Below are 18,640 nucleotides of genomic sequence, written 5' to 3' on the forward strand. Positions count from 1 at the left end.
TGGAAATAAACCTCGCTGTGTGACTTGCATTATTGTGCGGGTTCTCTGTCTGTCTGAGGGGGACAATTCCGGACCTTAACAAAGCCTGTTCTTTCAACCCTGCCTCCTCTTGCCCTCAATCATTACGGGTCCCAGAATCTCCCAGGCCAAGGCTTTCATCTTCACACTACCTCCAGAGAACTCATCCATGTCCTATATTTAACCTTTAAGGAGACACTCCCAAATTTCTGGCTGTAGTCCCAACCTCTCCCCCAGGCTTCAAACTCTCATAGCAAACTATCTGTTGCATACATCCACAAGGACACCCCATGGATCCCTCAAACTCCACATGTCCAGAACTAACCTACCCCAAACATGTTCCTCACTCCACATTCTACATCTCACTTCGTAGCACCACACAACCACTCACACAGTCACCAAGCTGGAAGCAGGGAATCCTTCTTACTACTCTTTCGTCTTCCTTACTCAACACACAAAATAAACAAACAAGGCTGACCACTTCTACCTCTTAAATGATTTTTAATTTACCCCCTTCTATCCTTGCTACCATTGCCCAGTTCAGGTAACTTTTCTTTCATCTGGTGTTATCACCCAGTGGGGTCACTCATCTCCTCTCACTTGGCATTTGTTTTCTGGCTTCCATTCTCTTCCCACTCCTGCCATTTTATACACTCTTGCACACTACAGTCATAAGAATTTTCCTAAAATACTGGGTTCCCCATTGAATAGAGCCTGAAGTTCAAATTCTTTTGCCTGACTCCTTGGATTCAGAGTGGCCACAAAGTCATTTACGCACTAAAACCAATTGAGAACCTACAAAGATACCAGGGAACACCTGAATAACTTCCAGACACCTTCATGAAGGAAAATATTTAGATGATATGGAGAAAATTAAACTTTGTAGATAATGGAGATATTCATACAGAAAACTTTGTGGTCAACCTGTCCCAATTTTTCCCATTCGTTATCTCCCACAGCCCTGTCCTACACACACCCTCCAGTACAACCAAACTAGCTTCCTCCCTGATACATATCGTGGGCATTCTTGCCCCCCTCCCCCTTTGGCTCACCCTGGTGCCCCCTTCTCATCACATGATCCCCTTCAATAGCCTTGCAGCCCCAGATCTCTTCCTGTGTAATATCTTTATATTCCAGCCTGAACATCTCGCCTTTTCCTAAACAGCCGTAGCACTTACCATTTATACGAACTCTCATTTACTGATTTATTAAATACCTCCTATTCTGTTGAGTCATCCACTACTATTTAAACTCGATGATAATTAAACTCTGTGATCATTTTTCGCTTGCCTGAGTTCATTTTGTCCAACAGGTTACAAGGTCTTTGGAGGCAGGGAACCTCTCTTAAATACTTTTTGGCATCTCTATCAAGCCTACCATAGTCCCTTGTATATAGAATATGCCTGACACAAGCCATAGATGAGCACTAAAACAATTGCCTATATTCTCAGATTACTCATATCATCCTAAAACAAATCATCAGAGTTAAAATAGAGGTCCTTCTACCACCTAGTAGTATACTCAAACTCTGGCTCTTTTGAAAGTTAAAGAAAATCTGTGTGCCTGAAGAAAGACAGGATGTCCCATGAAAGAAAACTTCTCGGTAATATTAGTCTTATAAGTATATTCAAGCAACTCATACTTGGTTTAGATGTAACCTAAATGTCTAAGAATTTAAACATGTTTTCTACGGCCTTTTAAATCATGCATATTCAATGCGTTAATTTTGCCTACGAGGGAGTGAAATAGGTTCTTGGGGGAGGGTTGTGGTGTGGTGGTGGCTCTTTTTATGTATCAAGCACAGATATACAGTGCATAAATACATATACAGTTATCTCTGTGGTCGTAAAATGCCATGGAGGGGGACAGTGATTAAAAAAAATGTCTGAAAAGGCTCTTGGGGAGGCATAATGAAGAAAAGGTTGAGAAATGCTGCTGTAAACCAAATGGACTGTCTGTTCTGCTAAATTTACGAAAGCTTGATAGCTCCTTACCAGCATTTAGACAATATAAATGCACAGGAACAAAATCTAGAAGATAAATAATTCCGATGAAATTAGTTTTGTGTTTTCGTGTTCTCAAAAGTTTCTTTTGTATTCTAGATGTTGTTAAATGTTCCTTTTTCCCCTGCTAAAGGGAGGGTAACCTTGGATAGACATTAAGGTGAAGAGTTTCCTATCAAAAGTGAACTGGCACTTAAGGAACTACAAAAGGGGGGTGTTTTTTTGTTTTTAAGAGGAAATTTTTTTTAAACATATTATAAAATACGTGTGAGAACATAGCTAGGACTGAATTAAGATTGAATAGTTATTTATATCTGTTTCCTGTTTAGCCTTTTGACAGAGTTCAGCCCTGCACTTCAGAGTCAACTCTGGATAAGATTTCCCAGAATAACGCTGATGTGGGGTCTGCTGGCAGGGAGGACCCCAGAACGACATCCTGCCATTCACACCCATGAACACACAGTCTGCTAAACTCAACAACTTCAAAACAAAAAACAAAACGTCACTGTCACATTTCCTCTGCCAAACCCTGTTTTGAACCTCCAAAACACAAAGAAGGGGAGGAAAGAAAAAAAAAAACTGGACATGTTTAGAAACAAAGGCAGGTTGTGAGAAACATTAAGGGTCCTTTTTTATTTTTTTAAATTAAGCCATAAATTCCTCTGTACAACCTGCAAAAAAAGGACTACGTGAGACTGTGAGAGAAAGAAAGACCGCATTTGTAACACAGTATTTTTGGTGTCTTTATAGCGTCTTTACCAAATATCAATATATTATCCCATGGGCTAATGTTTGTCAGGTTGGGCACTCATGAAAATGAAAACCTCAAATCAGAGAAAAAACATAAATAAAATAAAGTAAAATAAAATAAAATGAAAAGAAAACCTAACCATAGCAGAAGAACTGTCGTGAATAGGGCATGCAAGTCGGTAAATGTGAAAGAGAAAAGATAAAGGTGATGATGCTTTATAGGATGGAAGACAAGATTCCTGACTTTGGAACTGGGCCTCATAAAACACTGGGGCACATTTGACAAAAAAGTTGGGAACAATAAAGTCAACAGAGAGCTGACGGTGAGAAACAAATCTTTAGCCCTTTGACTATGCCATCAAAAGTGGAGGATCTCTAGTAACCCTACAGGAAAAGATCGTTTATGATCCGTCTGTATATTGCCAATCCCAACAGCCTGAAAATCATCGCCCCTTATCATACTGGATGGCTCCCGTGCACTTCTACACTGAAGCCTACTCACTGTTTCTTAAAACAAGTCTCCATTTCTTCACAGTCATTACTCTCTTACGTCTCTTATTTTTCTGGCCAGTCTTTCTCCCTCTTCTTCATGGTCTCCTCCTCCATCATTACTGGTCCCAAGGTGTCCTCATCTCCAGTGAGCTCCTCCACTTTCTACATTCACCCGCGACCATCAGGCAGACACTCCCAAGTCTCCTACTCCAGCCCTGACCTCTTCAGACTCTCACTGCAAACTGTCCACTGGACACACCCGCAGGGACCTCACACAGGCACCTTAAAGTCAGCGTGTCTGGAACTAGCCTCCCCCGAACATGTGCCTCCACGTGTATTCTACATCTCAGTTCACAGCACCACGCAACCGCCATCCCAGTCACCGAGCCAGAATCAGGGAATCCTGCTTACCACTCATCTATCTCCACATGCTTTTCATCATTTTTCTCTCTTAAATATTTCGTGACTGTCCGCTTAATCCCTGCTACACAAGTCCTAGTACAAGATCCTCCTGTCTCACACCCAGACTGTTGAAGTACCTCCTAGAGGTCTTCCTGCCTCCAAACTTCGTCCAACCCCTCCCCCCCAAAATCCATCCACACACTGCAGCCAACTGATCGGGCTAAAATGCAAAGTGATTGATTTCATGGCCCTCCTCAAAACCCTTCAATAGATCCCCAATACCTCCCAAGTAATAATAACATTACCTATATATATGTAGTGCTTATTGTCAGGGACTATTCAAAACCCTTCATATATATTAAGACTGACAAAAATTCTATGAGGTAAAAGTTATGCCCATTGTATGAATGAAAGATCCGTGGCACAAAGAAATGATCTTTCCTGAGTTACTAATTACTAACTTGGGAAAGAAGCTGAGAATTGAACCTAGGAAGTCTTTAATTCCGGAGTCAGTGCTCTTACCCACGAGGCTGCCCTCCTCTGTATGTCACGCACTTACTCCTCCAGGCCTGGCCCCCTCCTGTGGCGCTCTCCGGCCACTCCCTGCCACGCACTGCATACCAAATTGCCTGTAGTGCCCTCCCCACAGCAGGCCCTGTGTCACCTTACTTATGATGCTGCACTCGGAGGAAGAAACTTTCCCATGGTTGTCACCGGCTAACTCTGACCACATCATCACACCTCAGCACCATCAGCAGCCTTCTGGGAACCTCGGGCCTCAGGGCCAGCTCCTTCTCCCCCACCACAAGCACCGTGCCCCCCACCACCCTGCCCATAAGTCTACCTTAGCAGTTATTACATTATCTTGAAACTTTTTGTTTAGGTGTCTGTTGCTTCCAGAAACCATTTCTCATTCATCCCAGAAAACGTAGCATAATTCCTGATATGTGGGACATACTAAAAATTCGTTAGACGTGAATGCTAAAGAACAACCACAGCACAATGAAACTAGAGAGTTTACAGGATTAAGAACTGTCTTGAAAAAGAAAATCCCTGGTGCCTGTGTTTTTCAGCATTCAGGTTTGCCAACCTACTCATTCAGCAGTTCTTAATAAACATGCAATACCTCATGTCCCAGAAATTTCACTTGCTTATTTGAACATCTTACAGATAGTGCCCTCCACAGTAACCAAAAGTTCCCCATTACCTATGTTCAAGCAGTGTCCACTGATAACAAATGAATAAAGAAATGTAAGAGGATATATGCCCAGCTACTTTGTCAAGCTCACTGACATGCTTGCCAATAATGCACCAAGTCATGAAAACTTAAATGTGCTCTAGTTTTAAAAGTCACAGACTTGAGATCACCCAGACCTTCACTCATCTCTTCATTGTACACATAAGAAACTGCAGTCCAAGGAAGTGATCTTGAGTCCGTATAATGTATTAGTTCCAAATTCCAGGTGAAAATCTTCCCTCCTTGATTTACTGTCCAGATTCTAGCTGTACAATTATTTCTCAGAACATTTGGAATTACTAAAACCGCAATGTTCTAATGAGGGCCCTCCCAGGTCAAGAAAAACCAGCCAAGCTAGAACCAGTTTACCTTGGATCTGATAGGCAGTATGAGAGACAATGCAGATTTAAAGGAAGGGGAAAAAAAAGTCTTTTTCTTTGAAGTGTTTTTACCCTAAGAGGGACAAATTATGAGCCTTAATTCCATGAGAGAGATGATCGAAACCTCGGGTAGGAGTGAATGGAAGCTACACAAGAAAACTTGTGCCTTGGGTCTAATTGCCAGAACAGTTTAAATCCCCCATTTAAGAAGAAAAATAAACATGAACACCATTCATATCCCAAACATCAATCTCATACTCACTTTTCAGATGTATAAGAAGTTAAGATTACTGACCCTGCTTCAAGATACTGAAATGTTTGATTTCAACAATGCTAAAACAATCCTTTTGGAAAACATAAAAAAGCTACCAGTTCTACAATTCTACCTCTAAATCAACTCCTGTAATTACTCTCATTTCTTATACATTCTTAAAGTCAAAGTGCTACTCCATCTTTCCGAGTCTTAACTGTTATAAAATGCTCATTGGCCCTGTTAAGTTTGAGAAGCGGAAGATACAGATAGAGTGGGTAAGAGGAGGCAGAGAGAAAGAGAATTTACTACAGGACACACACTGTGCGATGTACTTCACATGTACAGTATCACCTCACCTAACCCTCAAAATACCCCTGTGGAGGTCGGTGTGTGATTTTCTCCACTTTATAGATGAGGAAAATGAGACATGGATGACACTAATTTGCCTCCTCTGTTGTTGCATGGCTTACTGCTACATCTTCTTCTGGTTTCTTATTAATAGAGAGAATTTCTCTTATTCCCACCCACTGTTTTAAAATTATCATTGTTCTTGTTGCCATCGATATTCTTGCCTTAACAAGTTCATCTGGAAATTGTGGGTTCCCCTCCTAGAATGTAAGTTCCATGAAGCCAGGGGTTTTGTGTGACTCTCTGGAACAGTGTCTGGCACATACTAGGTGCCCTATACACACCTTGTCAATTCCTCCAAGGCAAAGAGTTTGCTTGCTCATCTCTGAATCCTTGGTGCTGGCACTGGCTGGGTGTGTGTTGAACTCAGTGACTGTTCAAAGGAAACACGTCACGGAAATAGAAGAATTCATACCCCGAAGTCAGAATAAGAAGAAAAAAAGACCAAGCATGGGCTGCTGGGGGCCTGGTTACACTTAAAGGATGAATGATACAAAAGAAGCCAGTGGAGGAGATAGAGAAAAAACAATGCAAGAATTAGAAGGAAAATTAGAGTGGTATTGTGGAAGCCAAAGAAGTGATCAATCGGTTAAAAGTTGGCAAACAGGATGGGGGCTGAAAAGAAGTGGATACATCTAAGATTAGTTGAACTGGGGTGGTAAAGCCATGATCCAGTTGCAATTGGCTAAAAGGAGAAGTGGAGGTAAATCTTCACTTTTAAGATGCAATGGACTTCTCTTTTAGGAAGTCTGTCCGTAAAGGGGAGGGAAGACTTAGGTAGGCAATGGCAGGGAAGGTATTTTTTTTTTTTTAGAAGAGAAGATACTGGAGTCAGTGGAGAAGGAAGACTTCAGAGAATAGAAGAGGAAGTGAAGATAACAGAGAAAAAAGCTCAAGAGGGAAGGGGAAAAGCAGAGTTGGCCACCCAGCCTTGGAAGGGAGTAGTGAAGGGGAGAGACAGGCAACAAAATATAGAAAGATTTGAAGGAGAACAAAATTTGAAGGATTCCTATCTCTAGTTTCTCAATGAAGGAGTTCATAGGGCCATTTCCTAAGGAAGGAATGTAGCTGAAGTTCATAGATAAGAAAAGATCTTTAACAGCTGCCGGGGGAAAACCCTAGTTGTCTAAGGGGTACAAAGTATTGCTAAGGAGCAACAGAGGGCCCAAGAAAGCTTGTAAATCATCAACCTGTATCAAAGCCTAACAACAGGGCTATAGTGATTTCTGACAAGTAGCACTTGACAGGCTGCCAGGAAAAAAACAGTTGGAGCTGCAGGGATTGGAGACTGATGGTGGAGAATATATTCAATGGATAGCCATGGAGGTGGTGGTGGTGGTGGTGGTGGTGGTGGTGGTGGTGGTGGTGGTGGTGGTCCAAGCTGGTCAGGGAAATAAAAGCAACAGGTGTGGGTAGTGCTGACAAAATTGGACAACAGGGAAGAGACCAGATGTCTGAATTCACTGCAAGAATGAGGAGCAAGTGGGATTAAAGGAAAAGAAGTAGATGCCCAAGTTTGCAGTCTCAAGTGGAAAGAACACGGTCCAGTAACTTCTGAGGAAACATGAAGGTCACTAAGCAGAAAAGAGTCTGCAATCCTGGAGGTCTTGATAGAGAAATGACAGTGAGAAGAGACAGAAATGTAGGGACATGGGTAGTAAGAACGGAGCCAAAGAGATCGAAGATGAAGAGCTGGCTAGGGTGACAGTATTGGAGACGGAATAGAGTCCACAGCTACTGGGGAGAGAAACACCTTGGCTGTGCAGTGGACTGGAAGTCTCTCTCTACTAGACATCTGCTCCCAGGACCAGCGGGCTCTGGAGAGCTCTAGAATTACAAATGGACACACAAAAGGTCATTGGGGCCACTATTTTAGTCTAGCTAAAACAGTTCACTCTCTGCAATGAAACAAATTATAAAGCAAAACATAGGCTCTACCTCCTAACAATGATGAAGTAAGTTTAATTTTACTATGCTCAGTAACCTAACTTTAAACATGTTTTCAATCAAATGCTATATTAAATCACTCTTTTTCCCCCCTAATTATTAAGCATGGGTTGAAAAAGCTAAAGAAAACATAACATTGCCAATCTGTACAGAAGCCCAGGAAGTGATTCACTTACCCCCACTCCCCTCAATTTAGGCAAGAAGAAAAGCAAACAGTGATGTAAGGCTTTAATTAGTCCCTCACTTTTTATAAAAACACATACTTCAAAAGTTCTATGGCCAAAAAAAGTCTTAAGTATGATCTGAACTGAAGCAAAAAGACAAACATCTATAGGTTTCTGACAGACATCGAAGTATTTTCATATAATTATCCCATTCTTTTCTGAAGATGCTTTTCCACACACATAATGAAACTAAGGAAAGCCAGACTAAAAAAAATAAAAAATAAAAAAAAAAACAAACCACTGGTCAATACCAAAAGTCTGTGATGTGATGCTTTCACTGTAGCACCCAGAGGTGCCAAAACAAAACTGAGACCTCTGATAAACTTTGCTGTTGGAATTCCTATGGCATCTCATGTGCAGCCTTACTATGTATCTAAAGTTTTTAAATTTTACACTACAGCTGTGGCTCTTTTATAAGGGGATGTTATCAAAATCACCTGACAAGCTTTTCCTAAACACCTCACGCCTACAGATTCAGAATCTCCAGGGACAGGACTAGAGCAAGTAGATTTTTATCTTAAGTCCCTTGGCATCTACTGTGCTTTCCTGTTTAAAAACACTGGTAGCATAATAAGGTAAGCCCAGAGTGTCCCTAATGAAGAATACAAGCAACTTTGGAGCAGTGGTTCTCAATTTGGTCTGCCCATTAGTACCACCTGGGGGAACATTTAAAACCCCAAATGCCTAGCCTACACCGCAAACCATATACGTCAGAATCTCTGGGGGGTGAATCTAGCCACTAGCCTTTTTTAAAGCTACCCATGCAATTCCAACAGCCAGTCAACATTCACAACCACAGAAGCAGAGGGTAACTTCTACACGTTTTATTTAAGTGCACACTAATGGCTTGTAATTTTACGAATGTAAAGAGCTGGCCCATGCATGCAACTATTTAATGAATAAATGAAAAGCAGTAACATAATTCTCTGAATTTCTCCATCTTGGAACAAAATAAATGCTATTCCGCTCTATAACCAAAATGCAGGCTAGCGCTGAGAAGCCACAGCCCTTGCAATAATAATAACTAGTACAACTGTGAGTCATCAGGCAGATCTCAGAAAGCACATGAAGCAGGTGACAGTATATTAAGAAACTCCTGAATGCTCTGAATATTCAATAAAAAAGGGTTTCAACACTCCTCCAGGCAAAATATGTGCTAAGCTAGTTTAGTAAAGGAAATTTTTCTTTACGGAAGAGGCTGCCTCGGTTAGTGCAAAGAAACAGTTCATTTCTTCAAACTCTATCAGTTGCAAAATAGAATCAGGGAAGCTCTCAAGTCCAGGTTTTTAGATGCTTATGTTGCTCTTTAAAAGGAATACATTTGCTGCTCAAAAGCTCCCCTATGCTTTTGTTCCCAGAACTTGCTGAGGTTGCAGTACACAAGTCTTTACCATCCACCGAAAAAGGACAAGCCTTCTCCCCTAGTTTAGCCACTGATAGGTTCTGTGTCAGGGATGAGGGTCAATCAGGATTGGTCAGAACGACATTATAGCTCCTGAAACTGGGTCACACCACTCCTACAGAGCCCTGGGAGCAATGCCTAAGTAACCAACATGTAATCAACACCACCTCCCGCAGGAGTAGGGAGGGCTTAGGATGGTTGAAGAACTAACTGATTAAAAACAAAGTATCACCAAACGAAAATCTAAACTCATTCAACTCAATACAAGTAGGTTCTTTGCCAAGCCATAAGGGAAAACTGAAATAGGCTGATTTTAAAGTTACAGTTACTTATCTAATTGAGGTGAAGGATCAGTTTGTTTAAAAGTAGGACACATTGTAAGTAATTACATAAGTTTAAGCAACCACTGAGATGATCAGTAGTTTACTGAGACCAAAGAACTTCTACAAATTTAGGCAATCGTTAAGCTAAAAGAACTTCCCAAATTTTGGTAATCTTTTAAGATCACTACCAAGTTTTTGAAGAAACAGATCAATCTAGCTGTTTGGGAGATGGAGGCTGGGGTGATAGAATATGTTCAGAAAAACTAGACTATCATACACAAATTTTCTATCAAAACTTTTTCTTAGGGGGAGGCCGGATGGCTCAGGAGCTCTCAACAACAAGGTTGCCAGCTCAATTCCCACGTGGGATGGTGGGCTGCACCCCCTGCAACTACAGATTGAAAATGGCAATGGGACTTGCAGCTGAGCTGCGCCCTCCACAACTAGATGGAAGGACAACAACTTGGAGCTGATGGGCCCTGGAGACACATGCTATTCCCCAATATTCCCCCAATAAAATTTATTTAAAAACAACAACAACAACAAAAAAAAACTGTTTCTTAAATCTCCTATGGATTAAACTAGGGATTGTCAAACTCTGTTTCCATGGAACACTGATGCTCTGTTTTGAACAGAGGCGTTCCATTACCCAAAATCGATGAATAAAGATCCTTTGCCAATTAACAGAGGAAATTTTAAGATTGTTCTCAATTTCAAACTGTGCTCACATTTTTTTAAACCGTAATTACTTGCTACATACGTGTGTCTACACAAGCCTGTATTGTATAAGGAATAGGATTTAACATAAGTTTATATAATCAGTTGTTGGAACCTTATTTTTTTCCAACATTTTGAGATATCACAGAAAGAATATCATAACCTGTGGGGAGTCACCACTATATGAGTTTGAGGACAAATTAGAGCAATGGTTTGGAGTCTGTATTGTCTTTTATGACTAATCTTAACACGTAAGTTGTAAAGGACTTAACAGGGATAAAGGAATAGCTTCTTTTAGTACAGTGGCTCTAAATCACAGAGACCTTCATGATAGTTTTGAAGAAAGGGTCTTTGCAAAATATATCTGATCCCCAAGAGTCTAGCATAGAGTCTTGCATATAGACTCTAGCAAGAGTCTAGCATTAAGTAACTTGGCATATAGTAGTCACTTAATAAAGTGGTTTGTCCTGAAGATGAAAACATGTGAACAGACACGTTACCTGGCCTGCATGGCCTTGCTTTCCTTGTCTGGAAAAGATCAACATGGAAGGTGTGTATGGGGGTGAGGATCAGTTATCACAAAATTGTTAATACAAAATGTAATAGAAACTTATCATTTGCAAGTCATATTAGCACAGTTTGCTTTTTGCATTAAAGCACATTATGCTCTTCTTTGTATTTTGGACACTAGCAACTCTAAGTTGCTTTTCAGTCTTCACAGCTCTCTACTGGCCTTTCAAAATCCTCACCCTAGCCCTGTAGTGACCTGCATGTATTTCTATAATGCCTGTTTAAGAGACAAGGTCTAGAGAGAAAAGCTCACAGTCATCTTGAGCCAGTTATGGGCATGACCGTACAGCCTTATTTTCACTATTTGAATTCTTCAATTCTAGGCATTTATGTTCCCATAAAAGACATGTTACTGACATGGACACATATATAATTAATTTCCAAAACTCTATCATCTAAATCTCATTTTTCTTATTCTTGTACTTCTTATTTTAATACCTGGAAAAAGAAATGTTAAATTAATGAAACAAGGAGGCCAACAGACTGAGGTGTTTTGATGCCTTAGTAGCTAGCATATGTCAAGCAAACCAAAGCCTAAGCCTGAAATGCCTCGAGGTTAAGAAATCAAAACCAAAGGTCAATCCATCATAAACAACCAACAGGCTTTTCCTCCAAGTGCAACCACTTCAGCTGTAGCCAATTAAGTAATTTCCTTGCTTTGCTTCTGCCTCTTCTCTGTAAGAGTCTTTCCCGGCTCATGTTGGAAGAGCATACCCACCTACTTCCAGTTGAGCACCGCCCTGTTAGAATCAATTTTTGCTCAAATAAACTCTTAACAATTTTAATATGCCTCAGTTTATCTTTTAATAGAAGTTAAAAAGGAATGTGCCAGAAACAAAGAGGAATGTAAAAAAGTTTAAAACATACAAATCTTCCTACGGGAAAAATACAATTCACCAGTACAGTTGACCCTTGAGTAACATGGGTCAGAATTGCATGGGTCCACTTATATGCACGTTTTTTTCCAACAAATACTGTAAATGCATTTTCTCTTCCTTATAACTTTCTTAACATTTTCTTTTCTCCAGCATATTTTACTGTAAGAATATGGTATATAGTACATATAACATACAAAATACATGTTAATCGACTATTGGTTAAGACTTCTGGTCAATAGTAGGCTATTAGTAGTTAAGTTTTGGGCAAGTCAAAGGTTATATGCAAATTTTGACTCTATCGGGGTCAGCGCCCCAGACCGGCATGTTGTTCAAGGGTCAACTGTAGTAAAAAATGCAAATTAAAAATTACTTAACTATCAATAAAATATGTATAAAATCAACACAATACTATTTTATCTTAGGTGGTAATGTTTTGTTTTGCTTTAAATTATAATATTGAGGAAAGAGTAAAGCTAGGGAATATATAAAGGTAGGGAGTCACTTTAGTCAAGCTGCTAAAATTATTAACATTATGAAGGTTGGGGTATGAGGAAAGACTCTGTTCTTTTTCTAACTAGCCTGGGAATTTTTTTTGAACTTTCCAATCCTGTATCAAGGCCTGGATATACATGTGCACCTCCAGATAACCATCGGGTTATCCCCTGAAGAACTCACGTATACATTCACCTGGCATCCATTATCCAGACCACCGGGCAAGACCAGACCTCCTACCGCCCATCTTCTGGACCACCGGGCATCCATCACTCAGACTGCCTGACATCTGACTGATAATAGTTCTGGACCAACCCTAAGGCTAAGAATGCAGGACTGATAATTGTCAAGAATGTACTTTTTACTATACGAGAACTTTCAACTCTCCCTTCTTTGGAACACTTGTGGGTTTTCCTATCTGTATTCCATCTGCCAACTCCAAGATCCTGGAATAAATCTTTACCATTTATTTCTAGCAAAGCCTCCAGGGTCTCTCTGAGTTCAGCGGACAATATCTAGAGTTGAGATAAGAAAGTCGACAAGAGGGTAGTTACTCTCATGCCTAGCAGGTGGAAGTACAAAGTGTATAACGTGTCTAAAGGACAGGAGCAATATGTGTGTAACTCCGTGCCATCGAGTCGGCTCCAACTGCTGGCGACCCTATGATGTGATGTCTACAACGCCCTATTCTTACCAGCTCTCTCAGCTCCTGTACACTTTTGCCTATGGCTTCTTTTATGGAGTCAGTCGATCTCATATGTGGCCCTCTTTTTTTAGTCATATTTTTCTTGTTTTCCTGCTGCCTCCTATTTTTCCCAACATTATTGTCTTTTCCAAAGAACTCTGCCTTCTCATGAATTGCCCACGCGAGGCAGCTTCAGCTTTGTCATTTTTTTTTTTTTTAAAGATTTTATTGGGGAAGGGGAACAGGACTTCATTGGGGAACAGTGTGTATTTTTCCAGGATTTTTTCCAAGTTGTTGTCCTTACAGTCTTAGTTGTGGAGGATGCAGCTCAGCTCCAGGTCCAATTGCTGTTGCTAGTTGCAGGGGAGCACAGCCCACCATCCCTTGTGGGAGTCGAACCGGCAACCTTATGGTTGAGAGGACGCGATCCAACCAACTGAGCCATCTGGGAGCTCAGCGGCAGCTCAGCTCAAGGTGCCCTGTTCAATCATTAGTTGCAGGGGGCTCTGCCCACCATCCCTTGTGGGAAATCAAACCTGGCAACCTTGTGGTTGAGAGCCCACTGGCCCATGTGGGAATCGAACCAGCAGCCTTCGGAGTTAGGAGCACGGAGCTCCAACTGCCTGAGCCACCAGGCCGGCCCAGCTTTGCCATTTTTGCCTCCAGCAACATTTCAGCCTCAATTTGCTCTAGGACCCACTTGTCCATCCATAGAGCCCCCATTTCAAATGAATCTTTTTTTCCCCCCATTAGCCTTCATGGTCCAAGTTTCGCATCTGTACATAGCAATTGGGAATACGAGGGTGTGGATGATTAGCCGTGGTCTCTAATGACACATCTTCGCTCTATATTCGGGGGGAGACCTTAAAATGGTTCATACCTTGTCATTTTAAGGAAATAATCATAGATGTTGATATTAGAAGTGAATTATTGCTTACCTTTCCCACACCCCCACTAAGGCAATCCCACCTCCAAAGTCCAGGCCCAGCAGACTGATCCAGAGGCAACACTTCATCCAAGAGGGCTTCAGCCATAGGCAGGCCAACAACTGACTTGTGAGAACTGGAAAGATAAATGGGGCCAAATTCCTCTCTATTAGGAATTCCTATTTGGAAACTAAATCATGCTTATGGCTTTGGATCTAAGTGGCAGTAAGTCGGGGTCAGGGCCAGCGACAAAGTGAAGCCAAATTCAACATAAGTAAGCAGATGACTTTCACTCATTTTTATTATAATAACGCATTACTTTCATAATTAAAAAAACAAACACAAATTTTTTTTTTTTTGGTAAAAAATAACCCCATGTATCTGTTTGCTTATCCAAAAAGAGGCTACTGGTTTCCTGTTGGTAAAAACCTGCCTCCTTTCTAAGCCCACACAAAGAAATGGCCTCCAGCAAAACAGGGATAGGTACCTGTTTTCAGACCACAATTGTTGGTTTCTTCTCTCCTGTTGGTTTCTTTTCAGAGCCATATATAAACATGGGAGTATTGACTTACATTATTTGCTGCCATAACAATAACACCTTGTATTTGCAAAACATACTTAAGTAGAGGTAGGGGAACTGTTTGTACACACCAGCTAAGTCAGCCAGACTGTCAGAATCACAGGCTATTGGTGCTTAATGCACTTCAGAAATCAACCCATACTCCTTTTATAGGCAGACACTCACAGAGGGACACCAAGCTTTTATTTTATTCATGTATTATTTTTAGCTACCCCTTTAAAAACAAAAAGGATCTGAAGCACCCTATAATGCAAGAGAAAACTGGGGTGCTAGCAGAAGAATGAAGAAGAGCAGTTTGCATTCCAAATTATACCTCTTTGGGACGCTGATTATTTTAGGCCGACTAATTTTAAGAAACAACAGCCATGGGAGAGCTGTAAAAACCGAGCAGAAGTTGCCCTCTGGACCAGGACATTTACATTTGTGAGGGAGACCTGCATCTCTAAGGGTGCTTCTCTGGCCAGGCCCGCCTCCACAATCCAGAGAGAAGGCACAGACTTCAATCTGCATAACAATCTTACCCTTGCTTATTGTTTTTCCTGGTAACTTCCCACAACAGACTCTCCACCCCCACAATCTTTTCTCATCTTTGGCTGAAGGAGGTATTTAAGGTAATGTCTTCCACCATTCAGCTGACTTACTAGGTTTTCTGGGTCTCTGTCATGTATACAGAAGGTATACATGTTATTAAACTTTAATTTGTTTTTCTCCTACTAATCTGTCTGTGTCAATTTGATTATTTGACCAACCAGAAGAACTGTGAAGAGTAAAAACACTTTTCCTCTCCTACAAGAACAGTTACTAATCCTTAAAGAGCTACAGTCTAAGAGCACCTACCATCTCTTGGAAGTCCTGGATCACGAGCTGATCTTAAGTTCAAATACACTTCACACGCTGCCCCTAGAAGAGCTCCAGAATACACAAACGCCCAGGGCCCTCGAATTCTATCTTGAGCCAAAGTCGTCAAGGCAGCTCCAGATCCTCCGGAACCATGGAAAGCCACCCAGATCAGAAGTGGGATGGAGGGAGAGGGGCTTGGCATGCAAAGCCCAGATTCTCCCCAAGAGTCTAGCCAGAGCAGCTGGGAAACATCAGGACTGCAGAGCCCCCTGAGCCATGCTGCGGTGGGGAGGAAGGCACTGCGGCAGAATGGCAGACCAAGATTCCAGAGGAGGCGGTCACGGGCTCTGTAGGACACATACCTGTGGAAATATGTACAACGGTACCGACCAGTCTAAATGAGCGCAGCAAGGCTGTCCTCAGTCCAGACAGCTCCTTCAGCCCTCATCTTCCGGTGGAGACGTAGTCCCCTGCCAATCCTGACATGCTTTGCTCTCTGCTCTGAATTCAGGGCATGGTCTACAAGTGATGAGATGATCATTCACACAGCCGAAAAGACTGCATGTGGGGTCGTTCAGAGCCACCCAGCACTCATCAGGCATGGGAACAAGGAAGAGCCAGCCAGGTGTGGCCCGTGGGACACTCACTCATCCTAACAGGCAGGGCCTACTCCCTTCACCCCACCCCTACACACACACACACACAACTCTGGGATTGGCTGCTGTCAAATCAAACAGTGTTTCAATTTCCTATTACTTGTGCCAGAGGCATAACTATATGAATGAGTGACCTGAGAAAATACAGATAACCCCACTTCACTTCTTCTGAGGACTGCACATGTGATTTGTCAGAGTCAGTATTTCTGTTAACTTACTTATCCCATACATCTCCTTCCCGATAGTGAAATTAGTTGAAATTCTCTGCAGGAGATTGCGAGGGAAAGAAACATAGGTTAGAGGTGGGTGGGAGAAAAACAGCCCAGGACCTTCACAGGCTTTCACGGTTAAGAGTTCATCTATAGCTAGACGTTCAAAAACCAATTGTATTTTATAGATCGTCACACTGCAGGGGAGGTAAATTATGACAATAAATCTTCTGTATCTCAGAAAAAAATACAAGCACAACAGAATGACCAAGTAATCTTCTCTCTGACAAACAGGACAATCAGTAGTACATAATATTACAATATGTTCTTGTAACATCATAACACAATTACAACATTGCTTTGAGTTAGCAAAACGCTTTCTCACTGCTGGCCAGCAATATACTGTAGATACGAAACATTAACCAAAATTACAGAAGAGGATGCCTGTCCAGAATACCTTTACAACTTCTACCCCCTTTACTAGTACAACTGACTCAGTTAATACAGACACATAAAAATGCGGCGGGAAGCGCTAGCATTCATTCTGCAATCTGAAATCATTCCCCGCTATGAATCTAAGCTGGATAGCTTTCCAGTACTTTGTTCAAGGCCCAGCATGGAGGAAAGGACTGACATGTTCCCTCAGCCATCCTGTCATGAGCTGCACAGTGCAGGCGTCTCAGTGTTGTCACTGTGGGATGTGCATCCTGTGCTTTGCACTCTTCTGCCTACACTCTTCCCACTGCTACCCACAGCTGCCCTGCATTAGAGCACAAGCCACGTGTCTCTGTACAAGCAGAAAGAGGAGTAAGTGTGGTTCCTTCAACCCCAATTCCCATGGTACCAACCTTCTCTAATGTTTCATTGTCATAACAACCATACAGATATCAAGCCCCTTCCTATTTCTTTTAATATTACAGACTCATTACAATGAATTCCCCAACTACAAATTATTTCCCTTAAAGATGACTAAAGGTACTTCCTGCTGCTTCTGAGTCTGGTCTTTCCCCTTTGGTACCCCAGAACTAATTAGAGTAAAACAAGGAAACAGGTTCTAGAAGTGCCAGTCATACTGACCCAACTCCAAGATTGTGTGTGGGGGGGGGGAGGTTTCAGAACAAATCTGCTCGGGATGTGCCTCTGTGGATGGGGACTGTTTTGACTTAAAGTTAGCCATGGGCTCAAGAGAAAATTCTGCTCCTCCTTTGACTACCTGGAAAAATTTAAATTGGGGGCCTTGTCCATAACAGGACCTCTTTTGACCTGTCTGTAGGGTAGGACAAACTTCTATTTACTAAGCATCTGCTCTTATCATCCTGCAATGTCCCTTTGAAGCCCCAAGGTACCTTACCTCTTCCCTAGCTCAGGATGTCTTATATACCCATTGTGGGGACAGAGTCCCAGAGAGCAGTTTCCAGGCTCTCGGCCTCACGTGGAAAGGTGCTGGCTCGGGTAGTAAATGGCCACCAGCTGTGGCTAGTTGGCCATCAGCTGTAACCAGTTAGCCAATTAGCCATTGATACAACTGCCGCAGCTGCGCTGGTGAGTCAAGAGTCGAGAGTCGAGTCTGTTGGTTGGCAGGCAGAGAAGCAGACGGCAGGTTGCAGGTCATGTGACACCAGCCGCCAGTGAGATTACAGTGGAATGACTCCCCTACCTGTGGCTCTGTGGGTGTTCCTTTTTGACCTAGCCATATCCTGCGTTCTTATGCAGGGAGCGGGAGCTGAGACCCCGCAGGCCGCCGCGCGTGACACCATGTTCCCTTTCTGTCTCTGAACCTCTCCTGCATGTGAGATCTCTGACTCTCTCATGTATGTGGGGTTCCCATACATATGTATGTATTAAGTTTGGTAATTTCCTCTTGCTAATCTGTCTTATGTCTACTTGATGATTAGACCAGCCAGAAGATCCTGGAAGATAGAAGAAAGTTTGTTTCTCCCCCATCATCACAATGCTCGAAGCAGACACAGATCTGCCAAGAGAACATAGATAGGGCTCTGGTGAAGCTGATGTACTACTTACAAGGAAATAAAAGCCTCCTAATTTCAATCCTTGAGAAAATTCTTTATAAAATGTACAGAATACTTTTCCTGTCTTGGAGGGGCAGGATGAAACTCGGGTTGTTGTCAAACTGAGGCTCTCCTAATGACTTAAGGTTCACCCTTCTAGATGTAGAATCACAGAGCTCGAAGAAACTTCCAGATGCCACAGTCCAACCACCTTGTTTTACAGATGAGGTTACTAAGAT

The 18,640-nt window shown here is 42.0% G+C and overlaps 1 protein-coding gene across 7 annotated transcripts in view; it reads right to left on the reverse strand.

Moving 5' to 3' along the window:
* The window catches only part of ARL15 (ADP ribosylation factor like GTPase 15), a 379,903-nt gene that overhangs the window by 321,531 nt on the left and 39,732 nt on the right, over positions 1-18,640 (reverse strand). Inside the window, exons 1-2 of one of the 7 annotated variants that reach the window (XM_033111060.1) lie at positions 15,890-16,136; positions 14,120-14,243 (exon numbers count right to left, since the gene is read on the reverse strand). The exons of the other annotated variants lie outside the window; for them this stretch is intronic. Coding sequence (XP_032966951.1) covers positions 14,120-14,215 — 96 coding nt within the window. The 5' untranslated portion in view covers positions 14,216-14,243; positions 15,890-16,136. Of the gene's footprint in view, positions 1-14,119; positions 14,244-15,889; positions 16,137-18,640 lie in introns of those variants that run through there. 7 annotated transcript variants of the gene reach the window in all.

This window comes from Rhinolophus ferrumequinum, chromosome 7 (genome assembly GCF_004115265.2).
Source record: "Rhinolophus ferrumequinum isolate MPI-CBG mRhiFer1 chromosome 7, mRhiFer1_v1.p, whole genome shotgun sequence".
Lineage (NCBI taxonomy): Eukaryota > Metazoa > Chordata > Mammalia > Chiroptera > Rhinolophidae > Rhinolophus > Rhinolophus ferrumequinum.